The sequence below is a fragment of the Labeo rohita genome, chromosome 9 (assembly GCF_022985175.1).
Source record: "Labeo rohita strain BAU-BD-2019 chromosome 9, IGBB_LRoh.1.0, whole genome shotgun sequence".
NCBI lineage: Eukaryota > Metazoa > Chordata > Actinopteri > Cypriniformes > Cyprinidae > Labeo > Labeo rohita.
This window is the reverse complement of record NC_066877.1, coordinates 6,008,368-6,028,416: the sequence shown is the minus strand read 5'-3', so window position 1 is coordinate 6,028,416 and position 20,049 is coordinate 6,008,368. Positions and strand designations below refer to the sequence as shown.

General features: G+C 35.0%; 1 protein-coding gene across 2 annotated transcripts; it reads right to left on the bottom strand.

Annotated features, from left to right (window-relative positions):
- Nucleotides 1-1,605: 1,605 nt before the first annotated feature.
- slain1a (SLAIN motif family, member 1a) lies at nucleotides 1,606-19,516 on the bottom strand. Of its 2 annotated transcripts, XM_051118368.1 has the most exons (9): nucleotides 18,870-19,516; nucleotides 16,278-16,414; nucleotides 12,674-12,790; nucleotides 11,292-11,390; nucleotides 8,653-8,802; nucleotides 7,435-7,770; nucleotides 4,825-5,004; nucleotides 4,449-4,722; nucleotides 1,606-2,400 (listed from the first exon to the last, which is right to left on the bottom strand). In XM_051118368.1, exons 1-9 carry the CDS (start codon nucleotides 19,298-19,300, stop codon nucleotides 2,325-2,327), a joined length of 1,800 nt encoding a protein of 599 aa, XP_050974325.1. In that variant the 5' UTR covers nucleotides 19,301-19,516; the 3' UTR covers nucleotides 1,606-2,324. The 2 variants fall into 2 exon arrangements, with proteins under 2 accessions (XP_050974325.1, XP_050974326.1); XM_051118369.1 differs by lacking the exon at nucleotides 12,674-12,790.
- Nucleotides 19,517-20,049: the final 533 nt, after the last annotated feature.

Genomic DNA, 20,049 nt, shown 5'->3' with positions numbered 1-20,049 from the left:
GGTCTTACAACGTGTAATCTGCGGGTCGTAATACACACAATGCCACAGGTGAATTTAAAAGTAAAGCTAAAAGTAGCCTAATGTTAGATCATCTATTTACGAAGTACGATATGGTTGCATAATCACAATTTACACAATTTACTAATTATAACGCTTTCTTTGGTTATTCAAACAGTGAGTAAATAATATAGCTACAGAAAGCAATCAAAAAACATCTACATTATCAAAGAACATTATCACTGACTTAAGTCAAAGAGTAATATAAGTATATACCCTGGTGAAAAAAACAGCATATGCTGGTTAGGTATGTTTTGATGCTGGTTTAAGATGGTCCTTTGCTGGTTTATGCTGGTCCTTGACCAGCAACATGACCAGCAAAAACCAGCAAAGGACCAGCATTAACCAGCAAAGGACCAGCTTAAACCAGCATCAAAACCTACCTAACCAGCATTCCAGTATCAAAACATACCTACCAGCATATGCTGTTTTTTTCACCAGGATACTTATATAAATATAAGTTCTTGGCTTCAATCTAGCACGACTCAGTGTTGGGGTTATGTAACGTAACTACGTAATTTAATTACAAAATAAATCTGTAATTTGTTACAGATACTGCATTTTTTTATTATTTAATTACAGTTACTTATGAATGTTAACGACTACAAAGGGGTTAAAACTGAGTATTTTCACACACATTTCTAGATTTCATTTTTCATTCAAAAATTGCGTTGACTGCCCTAAAATATGAGACACCAAAGTTTCAGGAGTTAAGGACACAGAAAAGGACACAAGTTCATTTGATAACTGCTTTATTTTCGTATTTGGGCTTGTATATATGCTTTATTTTTTGAATTAACTGTTTTGTCATAGCTATGCAAAGATTTGATTTGAAAAACAGTGTCATAGCTATTAAACCATATCTAGTTATGATTTTAAAACTGTATTTAACCTTAAAACAACCTCAAAGTAAAAAGAGGTCAGAAATTAAAATTAAATTATTATCATTATAATCTCAGTTAAAGTGATGCAAGAATTTGTCTGACAATAATCAGTGTTGAGTACTACTGTAAGGTTAATGCTGCCAGCTTTAAATGTTTGAAAATGATTAACAGTTTAAAAAAAATTTAAAAGTAATCAAATGTAATCACTTACATTAGTTAAAGTAATTGAAATGGCACACTACTTATTACATTTTAATAGGGTAACTTGTAATCTGTAACCTATTACATGTCCAAAGTAACCTTCCCAACACTGAGCACAAGTTTTCGTAAGCTCAACAGAATTGTGTGTGATTGGTTATAATGTGCAATGCTGAAAAATGCTTAAAAAGAAAAATGACTTTAAATAGGCCAATTTGTCAGACCCCACAATATATTGGCCCATATCCGCTAAATGATTAAATAAATCCAACTTTCTTTGCTGACACTTTGTCGATAGTAGGTGCATACCAAATTGTGTACAAAACAAACAGCTTAAGATGACTCAAAAAAGAATTTTTTCCTTAAAAATCAAAGATTCTCTTGAAGATTGTATTTCAGTTCTATTACTGGCACCTGGAACAGTACAAAGCGTTTCCAAACAATACATTTCAGTTCAAAAGCCTTTTATTCAACATTTGAAAAACATACTATCCATTCCCTTCCATCATAAACCAGTTCTTTAAAAAAAAGAAACAAATGTTACCATTTGATGTGCAAATGTCTTGTCCACAGCGCTCTGTATCACAAGCATCATGTAAACATTCAATCTGGAATGGCTGCCATTTACTCTAGGCTGCATTTGTACTTTAACAGCAGTATACAGTGTTTTACAGTCCATCTGCTTTTACAAATGCATCAGATCACCCAAATCATTCTCTTGCCATATGTTGCAACATAATTAACAACATTATTAAAAAAAGGAATGCAACTTGCGCAACAGAAACCAATCAGGTACTACCCTGGTACTACCGGTTATCTAACGTAACAATGCAAGTTAACAATAAAAGTGCTATTTGAGAGACAATGACTTATGCTTATTAAATCATAACATCTACCAAAACCAATACTGTCCTTATGTTCATATCTAATTATTAATATCATTTGACAATTGGTTTCAGTGGTTAAAAAATTGTGCTGCAGTTAGGCAAATTATTTGCACGTAAACACTTGTATGCATAATGCTCTGGGTTTCAGCCATCAGGCATATTGCAGTGGTGCTGTATTGCATTTGTTATCAGTACTTTTCAACTTCCAATCACTTGATGTTATTTTATTTCCACTTCAGGTCTAGAAGTAACAGTTGTGCCCAGCCAGCTGGGCCTGAGACATTAAGGTCAGAGCAGTTTAATAGCAGCCGTCCCTCCAGCTGCCGTCACGCAGGGCGCTCAGAGCAGAGACACTCTTCGGCGGAGTCAGTAAACTGCAAACACAGTGATTAGTGTTAATGACAGCAATACATAAAACTTGCAGAATCTGCAAAACGTTAAAGGAGAAGTCCACCTCCAGAACAACATTCACAAATAATTTACTCACCCCTTTGTCATCCAAGATGTTCATGTCTTTCTGTCTTCAGTCGTAAAGAAGTTATGGTTTTTGAGTAAAGCATTTCAGGATTTTTCTCCATATAATGGACTTCTTTGGTGCCCCGATTCTGAACTTCCAAAATATAGTTTAAATGCAGCTTCAAAGGGCTTTAAATGATCCCAGCCGAGGAAGAAGGGTCTTATCTAGTGAAACGATCATTTTTTTCGGAAAAGTTGTAGGAGAAAATAAGTTGGAGTTGTTCGCCATACTCAGTACACAGACGATGAACTTACACGTGATTCGTAGTAATGAAGGGAAGTTCAGATCATTTTACCGACTCGGACCTTTGAGTCTCGTTCAGCAAAATGAACGAATCTTTTTTCGAGTCATTTCGTTCATTTTAGCAAAATATAATTAAAATGTTACGTGTTACTTCCTTAACACATCCACTGTTTACACAAACGTTGATTACACTTCAAACAAAACAAAACTATAATGCTATAAGAAACAGAAAAGGTTAATTCATTGTTTACCTGGGTCTTTAGTCTATGATAAGCTCACCTCACCTCTTATCTGACAAGTTTTCGGGTTAAGTCGTTCGTTCATCGTGACAGCCCCATAAGAACAAACGATTTGAAAAACCCGAAAGATTCGAAACAGGTGAATTAATTCCAGTACAGAACCTAATAGGATGTTGCGCATGCGCGACTGAAAGAATCACTCCCCGAGATGACTCGTTCTTCCTGAGTCACATTAAAGATTCGTTCAAAATGAAAGAATCATTCAAGAACTAACCATTACTAATTCGTAGCATCGTGGACGCGCATCCCAGAGCCTGTGCTACATGAGCTTTTGTGCTTAAAAACTATACAAATGTTTATTTTTCGAAAAAAATGACTGATCGTTTCTCTAGATTAGACCCTTCTTTATCGGCTGGGTTCATTTAGAGCCCTTTTTAAGCTGTATTTAAACTGCATTTTGGAAGTTCAAAATCGGGGCACCAATGAAGTCCATTATATGGAGAAAAATCCTGAAATGCTTTACTCAAAAACCATAATTTCTTTACGACTGAAGACAGAAAGACATGAACATCTTGGATGACAAGGGGGTGAGTAAATTATTAGTGAATTGTTGTTCTGGAAGCGGACTTCTCCTTTAATTATTTTACCAAAATAAGTGGGATCATACAAAATGCATGTTATTTTTTATTTAGTACTGCTCTGAATAAGATATTTCACATAAAAGATGTTTAAATATAGTCCACAAGAGAAAATTATAGTTGAATTTATAAAAATGACCCTGTTCAAAAGTGATTCTTAATACTGTGTTACCTTAATGATCCACAGCTGTTTTTTTTTTTTTTTTTTTTTGAGTCTCTTGTTTGTCCTGAACAGTTAAACTGTCTGCTGTTCTTCAGAAAAATCCTTCAGGTCTCACAAATTCTTTGGTTTTTCACCATTTTTGTTTATCTGAACCCTTTCCAACAATGACTGTATGATTTTGAGATCCATCTTTTGACACTGAGGACAACTGAGGAACTCATATTCAACTATTACAGAAGGTTCAAACACTCACTGATGCTTCAGAAGGAAAAATAAAGCATTAAGAGCCTGGGGGTGAAAACTTTTGAACAGAATTGTTTACTTTTTTTATTTTGCCTAAATATCATATTTTTTCATTTAGTACTATGCTCCAAGAGCTACAGAAGATACTTACATGTTTCCTAGAAGACAAAATAAGGTAAATTTAACCCTGATCTTAAAATTCAAAAAGTTTTACCCCCCCCTCTTAATGCAATGTAGTGTATTTAAAATATCATAATTTCCTAATAAGGATCCATTTGTTACCATCACAAACTTCTCCTGGATGAGAAGCCCACAAGCAAATGTTCCCACAAGCAAATACATTTACACAAGTTGAGGAGGAAGGATTGTGAATAATTACCTGCGCATGGGCTGGGCGATTTTACTGCGTGTGCCCACATTTGTCCCAACAAAGGAAGCAGGACGAGGTAGAGCACTGCGACTGGAGGAGGGGGTGCTGGGTTTGCTGGGAAGGGGGATGCTGCTGCTGGGGATAGAGTTGAGACTGACAGAGGAAGGCATTGTGGTGGCACTCTGTATGGTGGGGCTCACGTACGCTGTGGCTTTCAGAGGGGGCCGTGTTGAGAAGTTGCCCACGCTCTGAACTCGCTGCTGTAACTGGCCCGGAGAGGGAACTGAAATTGAAAAGACAGCAATAAAAATTCATGACAAAGTGTGATATAATCTGCTACAAGATAATTATGATCATATTTAATGAGACAATATTACAGTCTTACTTGCAGACTGTATCTTGGCCAGACCACTGTGGGAATCGAAACTCTGACTGTTTCGGAGTAAGGACAAAGATGAGGACGATGTGGCAATGTGACTGGTCGGAGCAGGAACATTAGGCACACTGATGACACTGGGAATGCTGGGAGCTCGAATTAGGTTTGGCATGCTCCTCCGTAGCTTGTCTGGAAAAAAGAAAGACAATGCATGCTGAAACATGCAATCTAGCCAAATGTAAAGTATAATGTAATGTATAGTGTATAGTCAATGTATGTACAGTCAACCAGGGGGCCGGGACCCACTAGGGGGCCTCAGGATGACTTTTTGACTATTTTGAATACATGAAAATAACCTTAATTAAAAAACAACAACAAAAATATTCTATATCTATCTATTGCTTCTACTGGAGAAGAGTTATACTTTTGGAAAATTATATACACTACCAGTCAAAAGGTTTTGAACAGTAAGATTTTTAATCTTTTTTTAAAGAAGTCTCTTCTGCTCATCAAGCCTGCATTTATTTTATCCAAAGTACAGCCAAACAGTACAATTTTGAAATATTTTTACTATTTAAGACATCTGTTTTCGATTATGAACATATTTTAAAATGTAATTTATTCCTGTGATTTCAAAGCTGAATTTTCAGTATCATTACTCCAGTCACATAATCCTTCAGAAATCATTCTAATATTCTGATTTGCTGCGCAAAAAACATTTATTATATTGTTGAAAAAAGCTGAACAGAATTCAGAAAAAGTTCAGAAAAACGGAAATAGGAATTTTTTGTAACACTATAAATGTCTTTATCATCACTTTTGATAATTTTAAAGCATCCTTACTCAACAAAAACATTAATAGTAATAATAAAAATTATACTGATATCTGATATCTAAAAATCCTGAAAAAATGTACTTGACTGTTTTAAATATTGATAATAATAATAGTAGTAATAATAATTTAAAAAATTCTCTTGAACAGTAAATCAGAATATTAGAATGATTTTTGACGGATCATGTGACTGGAGTAATGATGCTGAAAATTTAGCTTTGAAATCACAGGAATAAATTACATTTTAAAATACATTCAAATAGAAAACAGTTATTTTAAATAATAAAAATATTTCAAAATTTTACTGTTTTTGCTGTACTTTGGATAAAATCAATGCAGCCTGGTGAGAAGGTAAGAACCACTGTCTTAAATAAGACAAGTTTTAAAATAAATAAAAAACATATTATTTATTTTTTTAAACTTATTTTAATTATTTCCTGAGCAGCTGACTGTTATTTAGGAACCAGGGTTCCCACAGTCTTGGAAAACATGGATATTGTAAGTGTGATTTCCAGACCTGGAAAAGTCATGGAAATTTCAATACTAAACATGACTATTTTTATTATTATTCATTTATTTTTGATATGTTGAAGAGAAATTGTTATTCATCTATAAAGAAAAATCAAAACCCTTTCCTCGTATTAGTAAACAACTGGACATATAATGCACATTTATTGGTCATAGAAAATGTAAAATACATTGAATGGAATTAAATATTTCAGTACATTGCCATTCCTAATTTCTGTGAATACATTTTTTGTCAGCTTTGTTACTACAAAAGAAATAACTTAGACTACAATGAAATACTGTCAATACATGTCAAAACGTTTGAGAACCATTGGTCAGTAGTCTGTTTTTAGTGATATATTGCTGTATGAATGAATAAATGGACATTAAATTTTGATATCTCTCTGTCTTAGCAATTGTCATGACTTTTTATATGGACTAGTTAGTACATTACAATTTCACGTCTTCCTCTGTTCTCTATTTTAGAGTTTTTTCTCAGCCAGCTCTTTGTGTCTCTGACCAGTTTACTGTTTTGTTGCTTTAACTGGGGAATCTTATAGAATTCTAAAAGATTTATTCTCAACCTATTTATTAAAATCAACGCTGAAATACTCCAAGGCCATTTTACTTCAGTTCGGTTTCCAGACACAAGATGGCGCCAATTAATGATCTATTTTCTACTGAACAGTGTTCATATCAAAACGGAGAAAGTGGAGTAACCAGTACCAGTATCAGTATGTTGCCATGGAGAATGGTCAAATAAACAGTTTAGAAAAATGATAGTAATATCTGAATGCTCAATGCTGTGACTGAGCAATAAAAATTAAGTATATATAAGAGCTGTGTAATAAAACATTAAAATAGTATAAGAGCAAAGGAGAGGAAAGATTTTACTACACGTACAGGAAAACCAAACATTAATCTTGCCTAAAATATAGTTCCAACTTGTTTAATTGCTAATGGTTTCGGTATATTTTCACTCTACACTTGATAAGAGCGCATGGAGCAGTGGTGTGCAATGGTGTTCTGAAATGAGGAGGCAAAAGTTTTTTTCCTCAAAGGTTTTTTTAAATGCAAATGTAAATTCATTTCCCAGTCACATTTTCTTTCTTCAATAAACATTACTTACATTATCAGAAAAAGGGAAAAAATGTAATCAATAATATTCTGTTTATTAAAGCCAAGTGTGAATCTCATCATTTTTTTTCTCATCCAATATTTTGAGGAGACACTGCCTCTCTTGCCTCCTCTGAGGAAACGCCCCTGCTGTGTAGTCTGACCTGTGTTGGCTCTGTAGCTCTGGGTCTCTGTAGCTGTGCTGGGGCTGTGGTTGGGCATGTGCAGCTGCTGGTAGGACAGGCTGTTGAGGTACTGAGGCGTGGAGGGGCTGCGCCGGCAGTCTTTCATGCTGGAGAGGCTCTGTGAGTGGGACGTGCTGCGCTGCATAGAGGACGTACGGAAGAGTCGCGGCTGCGGAGCGGACAGCTGATCGTACTCCTCCTCTTCCTCCAGCTCAGCCTCACACCTCATGCTTCTGCGTGCACCTGTGTGCACTGAGAAACTGGCACTGCGGCGTGTGGCCGTGGCAGCGGTGCTTGCATACTCCTGTCGTAGACCTAAACACAAACACCTGTGTCAGCAGGGTTTACATAAAGCATCCTGAGTACAAAATACACTTTCGACCCCAATCCGCACTTTTCGAAGGTATTTTGAAGAATGTTGGTAACCTAACAGTTTCGGTTCCCATTGACTTATAATACAAGGTAAGTCAAAGGGAACTGAAAGTGTTTAGTTACCAACATTCTTCAAAATATCTTCATTTATGTTCCACACACTGTAAAAAACTATTTGTTGAGTCAACCTAAAATAATTTGTTACCCGGCTGCCTTAAAATTTTAAGTTCAGTCAATTCAAAAAGGTTTAGTCAACTTGAAATGTTAAGTTGGACTAAGTGACAACTTAGATATTTGAGTTGATTCAACTTAAAATTTTAAGGCAGCTGGGTAACAAGCCCTCAAATATCTAACTTGTTGTCACAAAGGCCAAAGATAAAGTCTTTATTATATTCCACAGGTAAATCCAAAACAGGTAAATCCAGAACAGGAGGGTAAAACCATGCATACATTGACGAGACCGGACGACAAAACACTGAACTGAATGCAACTTATAAAGACAGGTGATTACGATGAACATAATTAAGGCACAGGTGATACAAGGATAACTAATGATGATTAAACGAGGACAGGAAACAGGAACAACCAAATACGGGCACAAGAGGGAAACCAACATAAAACAGTCCACAGGGGTGTGACAGTTGTCACTTAGTACAACTTAACATTTCAAGTTAACTAAGATTATTTGAGTTGAATGAACTTAAAATTTTAAGGCAGCAGAGTAACATTATTTTAAGTTGACTCAACAATTTGTTTTCTATCCCTTTAATCTAAATAATTGCAAATAACACCACCCCACTGTGTGATGTAATAAAGCAGACATACTTTCCTCCTGCAGTCGGGCCATGACCTCCACATCAGTCATGTCCTGAATCTTATAGCTCATAGAGATGGAGTCGTCCTCCAGCTCAGAGACACTGAGCTCACTGTCTACAGACGACTGAGGACTCAGAGGCCTTTGCCGATGACTATTACCTGAAAGAGGCATGGAGAAGTGCATTTTTATATTGATTGAAAATCATGGTGTCCTGTTTTGTTCATATTGTCTAATAACAAAAGTGCAAAAAGCAAATAACATTCCCCATAGAAAAAATACAATGAATTTGTTCAAATTAAAAATTTGTGTGTCCCGAATTCAAATCGCGGCTCAAGGATCTTTCCCAATCCCACCCCCTTCTCTCTCCCACTTTGCTTCCTGTCAGTTATGATCTGTCCTATTGTAATAAAGGGCAAACATATATCTTAAAAAAAATACACTTTACTGACTGCAGAAATTATTTTGTATTATATTTATTTTTCCAGTGTTTTTGTTTGGTTTTTTGTACAGTACTGTGCAAAAGTCTTAGGCCACTAGTATTTTCATCAGCTAAAAAATGGTTTAAAGTCAAAGTCGGTCTTTTGCTGTAGTGTGTCAGTAGGAAATATCAGTTTACATTTTTAAACATTCATTTTGCCATTAATTATAATAATCCAGTGAGATTTTTGTATGGAGCACAGGCTGTTGTCAGACTCCTTGTGCAAACAGAGATCTGATCTCTCCATCATTCAATCTAGTCTGTCTTAAGAAACAGAAAAAACGAGACAGACTAAATCCAGAAGAACTGTGGCAACATCTCCAAGATGCTTTAAGAGACCTACACCTACAAAGCTACAGTACTGTTCAAATTTTTAGGGAGTTAGGCACATAAAATGAGGATGCTGTCAAAAACAATGTCATAAACAGATTTTCTTTATCAATGAACTTCTATTAACTAAAATAAATAAGCATTTGATGTGACCATCTTTTGCGTTTAAAGCAGCTTTGCCCTACGTGCACTTGTGCATAGTTTTTCAGGTAGCTTTGCAGGTAGGTTATTTGAAACATCTTGGAGATGTTGAAACAGTTCTTCTGGGTTTAGTCTGTTTCAGTTATTCTGTTTCTTCATGTCATTCCAGAGACAGACTGGATGATGGTGAGATCAGATCTCTGTGTGGAGCACTGGCTGTTGTCAGACTCTTTGTGCAAACTAAAATCTCACTAGATTATTACAATTAATGGCAAACAGAATGTTCGGAAATGTAAACTGATGTTTCCTACTGACACACTACAGCAAAAGATAGAAATAACTTACTTTAAACCATTTTTTAGCTGGTGAAAATACTAGTGGCCTAAAACTTTTGCATAGTACTGTATATTACAAAAAAAGATATCACAATAAACATTACTTACGAAGTCGTCTTTGTTCTATAGTATGAAAACTAAATTAAACATTCACTAACTATGTTTTAAATTTTATCTTAAATGAAAATTCTACTATCATATTATTTATGGTGAAATTAAGATGTAAAAAGCCCCAAAATTATACTAACTTACGTTAAGTAACATTTTGGCTTGTATCTAAAGAAAATCTAATGATATAATCTTTTTACTTCGTACGAATGTTTTTGTCTTCGGGGAAAGAAAATCTATAAATATAATCAGACAAAATATGATTAGTTTTTAAAGATGGTCTGAAGTATATTTTTGGAGTCAACAAGACTGCTGCTTTTTTTAAAGAAATAAATTAATACATTAATTTAGCAAGGATAAATAAAGATGATCAAAAGTGACAGAAAAGACATATATAATGCTACAAAAGAGTTCTATTTCAAATGCTTTTCTTTTAAACATTGTTCATCAAAAAATCCTGGAAAATATGTATGTTTTCCACAGACATACCCATATATGCGGCCATATTGGCGATACTCGGATGTAAACAACAGGATGGATTGCAGGGTTAATGTACTACTGACTATGTTGTTCTGCTAATTTATGCTGTCTAAACCACGTGGAAGCTGCTAAATCATATAGAGAAGGACTTAGTAAGAGCGCAATATTTTGGCAAACTAAAGTTAGGTGGTAAAGATACGTACGAGCAGTATTAATTAAGATTTTAGCCTAATATTTCACCTACCTGACTAGAAATGATAAGAACAAACACGAATGTTGTCAAGATTCTTGCCCTGGAAATCCTAGTTCAGTTTGGCCAACCACAAATGCCTGTTGTTTCACAGACAGTTTTTTGGATTCTTCTCCTTGATTTGTTATAATTTTTGGCAATGTTTGGTAGTCCAAATGTTTTTCCCCATCCGACCGATTAGTACAGCCCAAAAAATAACAATAATTGTCCATTTTTAACAGCAAAATATGCAAGTTTCGTTTGGTTCAGTGCCATAGTTTATATTCAGTTCCGCCAATATGGCTGATTGATGACGTGTCGTGAAAACACTCTGTTCTGAAGGATCATGTGACACTAAAGACTGGAGTAATGATGCTAAAAATTCAGCTTCACCATCACAAGACCAAATTTTATTTTAAAATATATTTTAAATAGAAAACATTTGATATATTTAATAATATTTCACAATAGTAATGTTTTTGATCAAATAAATGCAAATAAATGTGTGTTTTGTGGAGCATGATGGGAGATCCTGGTCAAACTTACTGTGTGTAGCCGTGTGATAGAGGAATGTGGGAGATCTTTCGGTCAGGCTTAAGCAGTTCCTCCCTGTGAGAGGCTTCTGATGATTTGGTGAAGGTGGATCTGGACAGAGATGATAGATATATCAGATTATGGTGAGAAAAAATGACCCGTAAGAATACTGAGCAAAACTTCACAGGATAAAGACTACATTCAATTTAATTTTTTTATACTAAAGAAAATCTTTGTTGGGTTATATCACTTGCTGTCCAATGTAAAATCTGTGTCCTGTGGCAAAACTAGTTCAGAACCACTGATCTAATGCACATAAATTTATAATCCAACCAGGACCATATGCTGACCTTCCGTGACCAAGTATCACAACCAAATCTTTGTCTTGTGTAACAGATGCTGCAACGGTCACTTCCAGACCCCATGAGGTCATCACAACTCATCAGTGATGTCTCACATTTCACATGGCTTGAAAAATGCTGAGCTGATTGAAGGAAATGATACTTGATGCCTGAATAAAATCAATATGTTCTTTCTCAGCTATTCTGACTGATACTATGTTTCTCAGCTACCCAGCTTACCAGTATATTTCAAGCAAAAATGAATAACAATTCTATATTATACATATGACCCTAGTGAAAAAGAAGGGCTCTTAAAGGGAAAGTTTGCCCAAAAATAAAAAAATCTGTCATTAATTACTCACTCTCATTTTGTTCTAAACTCGTAAGACCTTTGTTCATCTTTAGAACACAAATTATGATATTTTTGATGAAATCTGAGAGCTTTCTGACGTTGCATAGACAGCAGGACACATTCAAGGTCCAGAAAGTTAATAAGGACATTTTTAAAATAGTCTATGTGACATCAGTGGTTCAACCGTGATGTTATGAAGCTATGAGAATACTTTTTGTGCGCAAAGAAAAGAAAAATAACTTTATTCAACAAGTTCTTCTCTTCTGCATCAGTCTCTGTCGTGGGTCAGAAAGCTCTCGGATTTGATCAAAAATATATTTTTGTTCAAAAGACGTATGAAGGTCTTACATGTCTGTAACGACATGAGGGTGAGTTAACAACAGAATTTTCATTTTTGGGTGAACTATCCCTTTAAGAGCCCTTCTTTTTCACAAGGGCCATATGTATAATATAGAACTAGTATTAATTTGTGATTGAAATATACTGTTAGTAAAGTACTAAAGTACTAAAAGTATGCAATGTTAGTGTAACAAGGGCTTGCATAATACAGTATAAACTCTGTAGTTTATCAGGCATACCGTACAGCAACTTTATTAGCAGTTAGAAATAGTTAGAGAATGCACTTAATGAATAATAATGAGATAATGAGAATAATGAGTGTTTCTCGTCTTGAGTTAGGATGAGTGAGGCACACTTGTTACCTGTTTGCTCAGTTAGTGCTGGTTTAGTAAAGGGTTTAGAACAGCTGCTTAAAGATGAGAGTCCGTCTACAGGACTGTACAGAACGCTTGAAGAGAGGACGCCTCTCCATCGTTTGGCTAATGGGAAAAGGGAATTACAATTACTAAAAAAAACATCACACACAGCAACATTATTATATTAACAGTATGATTAGTGTACTATTGCGAATTAAATAAATTTCGCGAATGAGTACATTTTAAAAATTAGAAAATAGGTGACCCTGGACCACAAAACCAGTTTTTTAATTGAGATTTATAGACCAATTTGGAGCAGACGTCAGTTACGTCAATTGCAGCTGCGCGCATAGTGGTTGCAGAAAAACACTGGCAACAGATGGAGGTAAACGGGTAAAATACATGGAATAAAAGGGAAAAAAAATTTTTTGTGCCTTTTGATGTCAAAATCGGAATCCAAATCATTTTTATAGTATACTGTCGTCAAAGACGCCATTGGAAGTTAAACGCAGACATACTATGGATGAAAACTGTGATTACTTTTAAAGCATAAATTTGATTTAAATAATAGGTCTACATAATATTCACATATGCTGTTCACAGGGGACGTTTTGTAGTACATTATTTAAACCTATTACTATTAACATTTTTACATAACATTTATTTATTTTATCTCACAATTCCATTTTTTTTCCTAATTCGGACTTTTGTAACTCAAAACTGGTGAGTTTGTCAATTCTGAGGTCAATTTCATTGAATAACAGTGCTTATCGCTGGGTGAGAAGCTCTTGTAATATGCGGAGAACATTTTGGAAATGACATCTAATCAATATAATCTATAATCTTTTTAAATCGAACTATTTTGTACCGTATCCGTGTAATTCTTTAGCAGTAAAGGCTATCTCCCCCAGGTTTTCTGCAACCATGATGCACGCGCATCCTGAATGTTTACAAACCAATAACTGGTCTATACATCATCTGAAAGCTTTCCAATGATGTATGGTTTGTTAGGAGCAGATAATATTTGGCTGAGATACAACTATAAAAAAATCTAAAAATTGAAAAAATTACCTTTAAAGTTGTCCAAATTAAGTTCTTAGCAATGCATAATCAAAATTAAGTTTTGATACATTTACGGTAAGAAATTTGCAAAATATCTTCATGGAACATGATTTTTACTTAATATCCTAATGATTTTTAGTATAAAAGAAAAATCGATTTTGACCCATACAATGTATTGTTGGCTATTGCTCCAAATATACCCCAGCGACTTATGACTGGTTTTGTAGTCCAGGGTCACATATATGAAAAAATCCATTTACACAATAGCGTTCACATTTAACACATTAACAATACTGATTTATTTTTATTTAAGCCAAAAATAAACTACAAAGAAATGTAGGACATTCTTCTCAGTTTCTCCTTTTGTGTGAAGACGGAAAGGCTTGAAACATTCATTTTTGGGTCAAACTGTTCCTTTAAAAGAGTGCAACTGGGTTGAATGAGTTATTGGTAGTCAAGCGGACCACAGTACTTATGCGTACCTTAACAATTAGCCTTTCCAAGATCGCATAAAAACAAGCATTCACGGCTACCCAGAAAAACAAAGGTTTTCAGAGGCTGCTGGAACAAAGATGTATTCATGACCCCGTTTGCAGAGAGCCAAGCTTGCTGAATCTGGCCTTTCAAAAGCCTTTCAGAGCTCCCGCAACTCCACAACACACATCTCTGTATATATGGACCTCATACATCATTTATGTATGTACTGATCCAAAGGAATAACTGATACAAAAACATTTCACCATGTCCCCAGGACAGTCTTCAATACATCTGTGTTAGTTAGTGCTGATTCTGCAGGCAGATTTATATAGGAGTAGTTTCTATGGATACCATTTCCTACAGCAGCATAACTGAACTACACAAGTACAGGAAATGTAGGTTATGTATTCACCTTTTAGCTGCCAAGACACTGCAGTGCTAAATTTATATCTCCTCAAGGTCTTATTATTTATTATCTCATCGAGTTATATATTATATTAAGCTGAGTAACAGTAAACTCTTCCCAGTCTTCTACTGTTCATTTTCAGATCTGCATTACATCGTTCTTCTACAGAACAGATTTGTAGAAATTTAGCATCACTTGCTCACCAATGGATCCTCTGCAGTGAATGGGTGCCGTCAGAATTAGAGTCCAAACAGCTGATAAAAACATCACAATAATTCACAAGTAATCAACACGACTCCAGTCCATCAGTTAACATCTTGTGAAATAAAAAGCTGCATGTTTGTAAGAAACATATCAATCAATTAAGATATTTTGTTTGGCGATACTGTATCAATTCCGAAAACGGAATATTGATATTTAAAAAAAATTCATACAAGATTCATGGCAGATGCTTCGTTTTGAGTTTATATCCTGATCGCTAGATGGCAGTCATTTTATCTCTGAACTTAAACAGTGACAGGAAATATTAGCATAAAGGCAGGCCACTAATGTTATCATTATAGTTCGCTGCTAGTAATGGAAGAATACTTCCTGCTCCCGCCTTGGTGTACAAAGTTGAAGCGTGGTTTCAATTCGGCTTTTGTGGTAACATCCACCCTGGGACCGCAGCGCCTCGGCTGGTTGCGCTGCTGGCCGTGTCCCGTGTGAAAGGGTCTTCGCGGCGGGCGGTGTGGTAGCTTTCTCTAAAGAAACTTGCACTGATTGATGTTAAAACATGCCAGTGCCTTTGTATGTTACAATTGTAAACTTAAACTGTGAAAGCAGGGTCTAAAAACATATACGCTCTGTTTATAAAAGCTTACATTTTATACATTTAATAACTAAAGAATCCTGCAGGCATTTTATTTTCCCCCTTTACTCGTACTGCACAAAAAGTAATTCAATAAGAATGTTACAGGGACTGATCTACTGAACTTTTTGAACTGAACTCTTTGCTAAAGTTTGCATATGTTGGTGTGTACAGCTTTCCTTAAAGTCCTATTCTCAAAATAAGAAATATTCCAATATATCGCCTTGTTTACAGTATCGCAGTGTATCGCAACATATCGTATCGCAACCCCTTTATTGTGATACGTATCGTATCGCCAGATTCTTGGCAATACACAGCCCTATTCTAAAAGGTGCTTGATCTGTGCAGATTTCTCTCCTGATCCAGACGAGATCAGGAGAGTATTATGGACAGAGGACTTGTATTTTAGCTGGAGGGAATGTTTTGAACTTAAAAACATTTTTAAATTAAATTTGTTTATTACAAACACACAGCTTTTCACTTCACAAGACGTTAGTTGATGGACTGGAGTTTACTTGTGTATTATTGCGATGTTTTTATCAGCTGTTTGGACTCTCATTCTGACGGCACCCATTCACCGCAGAGCATAAATTGGTGAGCAAGTGATGTGATGCTGAATTTCTTCAGAACTGTTCCTATGAAGAAACAAACTCAAATACATCTTAGATGGCCTGGGGGTGAGTACTTTTTGGGTGAACTATTTCTTTAAAAAAGAGCAATCCCTAAACCTCAAACTCCAATTTGACCATAAACAACACTGACATTTTAGACATTTACATTTCATATTTTATATTAATAGGAATGATGGTTAGTACCTTGGTCCAGTTTGTAGCACAATGAGCGTTTGGCTAACTCCACCTCTGGTCTGGGGTTATCCAGCACATGTCTGCACCACTGAAGAGGACTGAGGAGAAGATGAGGAAACAGCTTTGCTTTTGGAGACACGTATAACCTGGAGACACAAAAACTCGGTCAAAACATCCAAATCTGTACTTCTGCAAACTTCCATTATTGTACTGTTATCTGGATGGTTCAAGAATTGTATCATTATGCCAATAATATGTGTAGTAGTTCTGCTGATTAATAGGTAGTTTGAAACAGGACTTAAAATTCATACAGTACCAGTCAAAAATGTTTGAACAGTAAGATCTTTAATGTTTTTTAAAGAAGTCTCTTTTGCTCACATAGCCTGCATTTATTTGATCCAAAGTAGAGAAAAAAAAGTAAAATTGTGAAATATTTTTACTATTTAAAATAACTGTTTTCTATCTGAATATGTTTTAAAATGTAATTTATTCCTGTGATTTCACAGATTTCCACATTTTTAGCTTCATTTTTCCAGTCACATGATCCTTCAGAAATCATCCTAATATTCTGATTTGCTGCTCAAAAACATTTAATATATACTACTGAGTAGATTTTTTTCAAGGTTTCTTTGATGAATAGAAAGTTCAGAAGAATGACATTTATCTCAAATAGATTTTTATAAATGTCTTTATCATCACTTTTGATCAATTTAAAGCATCCTTGCTAAATAAAAGTACTCAACCATTTTCAACACTGATAATTAGAAATGTTTCTTGAAGAATCCTTTAAAATATTTCTAAAGGATAAAGCTGAAAGGACTAAAGCAATGATGCTAAAATTTTTGCTCACAGAAATAAATTAAATTTTAAAATATATTCAAATAGAAAATGGTTATTTTAAATAGTGACACTATTTCAAAATGTTACTGTTTTTGCTGTATTTTGAATCAAATAAATGCAGGCTTGGTGAGCAGCAGAGACTTCTTTAAAGAACATTAAAAATCTTACTGTTCAAAAACTTGACTGGTATAATGTATAACCATATGACCTTATATGACCAACATATGACTTGTTTGAAAGAGACAATAAGTGATCACCTAAAAACTGTTCATTTAAAATAATAATAAAAACAAATAATCTCATGTATCTCTATCTAAAATAAAATAAAACATATCATACAACATATCGTTATAGATCTAAATTTTAATTTCTATAAAGATGTGAATGTTTTATTTGTCTCGATCAAATGTCTACCCATTTTTGTGAATGTACCGATGTTATCTGATGTTACAGTTTGCTTTTCATAAAGACTCTGAATAAGAGCTCTAAAGTTTCAGTGCAAAAAATGTGAAAGGATGTTTTAAATGCATATTTCAATCTTAATATCTTGTGTCATGCATTATGAACACATAAAGTGGACTTGAAGTCTGAGACCACCAGTGACATTTTTGTGCAATTTTCAAAAATATATATTTTTTTATATGTCATTACAAATTATATTATCAGCATTATGATCTTGTATTTGGTTTGCCCTCCTAAGTATTTTAACGAAGGTGCCAATTTTGAAGACAAAACATTGAAATTCACACTGAATAGTCACCACTTCAGCAATACATAAAATAGTTACAAAAATCCATAAGACTGTGTTGGCAGCACTCAAGTATGAGCAGCATTACAGATGTGATATTTGAATCCATGATGATACTTGAAATGTCTCAGGAAAAATAAATGTCTTACAGTGTTTAAATTGGTAATGCATATTCTTAGAGCACCCAATCTGGGCAAATCAACAGGCAAAATATGTTTTTCTAAAATACATTTAAGCCCCCCAGAAAAGGCAAATTATAGATGTGACAAGAAGTGACAGAATTTTCAGTAGACTATATGTTTATAAATATTGATATCCACATAAAGAAGTGATATCTATATTTTATAAAGGGAATTATGAGAAAAAGCCAACGATATGGATGTGATGTGATCTAAAGATGTAAATGCAAGAATGGAACATTTGACCATTTGCATAAGAGTTGACATGGACACAAATTTGATTTGATAATACGACTAGCAATTAGTAAAGAATATTAAATATTTCCACGCAATTTAGTTTAATTCAGTGTTTACCTTACAGTTTTTCAGTGTGGTCTTAGAGTTTCGAGTCCCACTGTATGAGTTTTGCATTCAACACTAATGTTTCATCCCATAACAAAGAGAAGCCAGATTTGGTCTGTTTTCATTTCTCTGGTATAGTGCACACTTTCAGGTTAGACTACTTTTGACCATCTGTTGTAAAATAATCACAAATGAACAGTCAAATATTTATGCATCTGTACATTTAGAAGACAAATGATCTTAAGAAAAATATGGGAAATTTTTGCAACAGATGCATGAAACTGCATGCCAGTCTGCTACACTAATAAGATATCCTGCATCAGTGATGTTCAGACACTCACCAACCTAACAATGGACCTGGACACATAGTCTACTTATTGTGACATATCATGGGAACTGAATTTAAGGGATGACAAAGAGCATGCAAACAACAGATCCTTCCAAGCAAGAATTACACCATTGTTTACTTAGCAAATAATGCAGCATCAGTACCAGTTATAATCCGACTCTCCATCGATGGGAAGAACAACATGAAGGTCTAGTATTTCCACCTCATCCAGTACAGTCGCATCATCCTCATCAGCACCAGTCACTGACTGCGGATGAAAATACGGATAGTGCTCCTCCGATAGTCCAAAAGATGGAGAATACGAGGGTGAAACGCAATAATTCCCGGTGAGGAACGGACCGGTGTCTGGGCCAGCCGGACCTGCGGGACAGGCCGATACCGGAGCTGGTAACAGACGGGAGTTGTTCACAGCGTTTGCTCTCGTCCTGAGCTGCTCGTTTTGCCTCTCCAGTTTCCTCACGAGCTCCTGAAGCTTTTTCACCTCCAGTTCTGCGTTCATAATCTTACTGTTGCCATTAACGTCCGCCATAATCTGCGGGTTGAACAATAGTCCGTCCATTGAAGAGAAAAGCATATAAACAGTAGGAAGACGGTGGCGGTGTTGTTTACCCTGTGTGCCCAGACTCGCAGTGCTTTCAGACGGCTTGCATGCTTCATTCAGATGCTGATGTGCTGCTCATGCCTGTGTCTCTGTCTCCTCCCCCTCAGTTCAAAACACAACACACGACCACCACATTACCAGGCAAAACACCAGTCACTGTGCCCCAGCTCCTCGACATCCTTCCTTTGATTCAGATGGCAATAAAATGGAGCCTCATTACATTTGGAGTGTCATATTCTATTCTATTCTATTCTATTCTATTCTATTCCACACTTCAGCTATGTAGGCTAATTCAGTTGTACATTCCCAAATAAACTGCCTTTCAAACGAAGGTCAAGATTTCTTTGAAATATATATATATATATATTTTAAGAAATTACTTTTATTCAGCAAGGATGCATTAAATTGATCACAAGTGAAAGTTCTTTTTTTTTTTTTTATTTAAAGACATGCTGTTCTTTTGAACTTTCTATTCTTTGATTAAAACCACAAAAATATTAAGCAGCAGGACTATTTTTTACATTGATATAATCAAAAATGTTTCTTGAGCAGCAAAACAGAATGGTGACACTGAAGACTGGAGTAATGATGCTGAAAATTCAGCTTTGCATCACAGGAATAAGTTATTTTAAAATATATTCATATAGAAAATAGAAATTGCAATAATATTTCACCATATTGCTGTTTTTATTGTATTTTTGATAAAATAAATATCCTTGGTA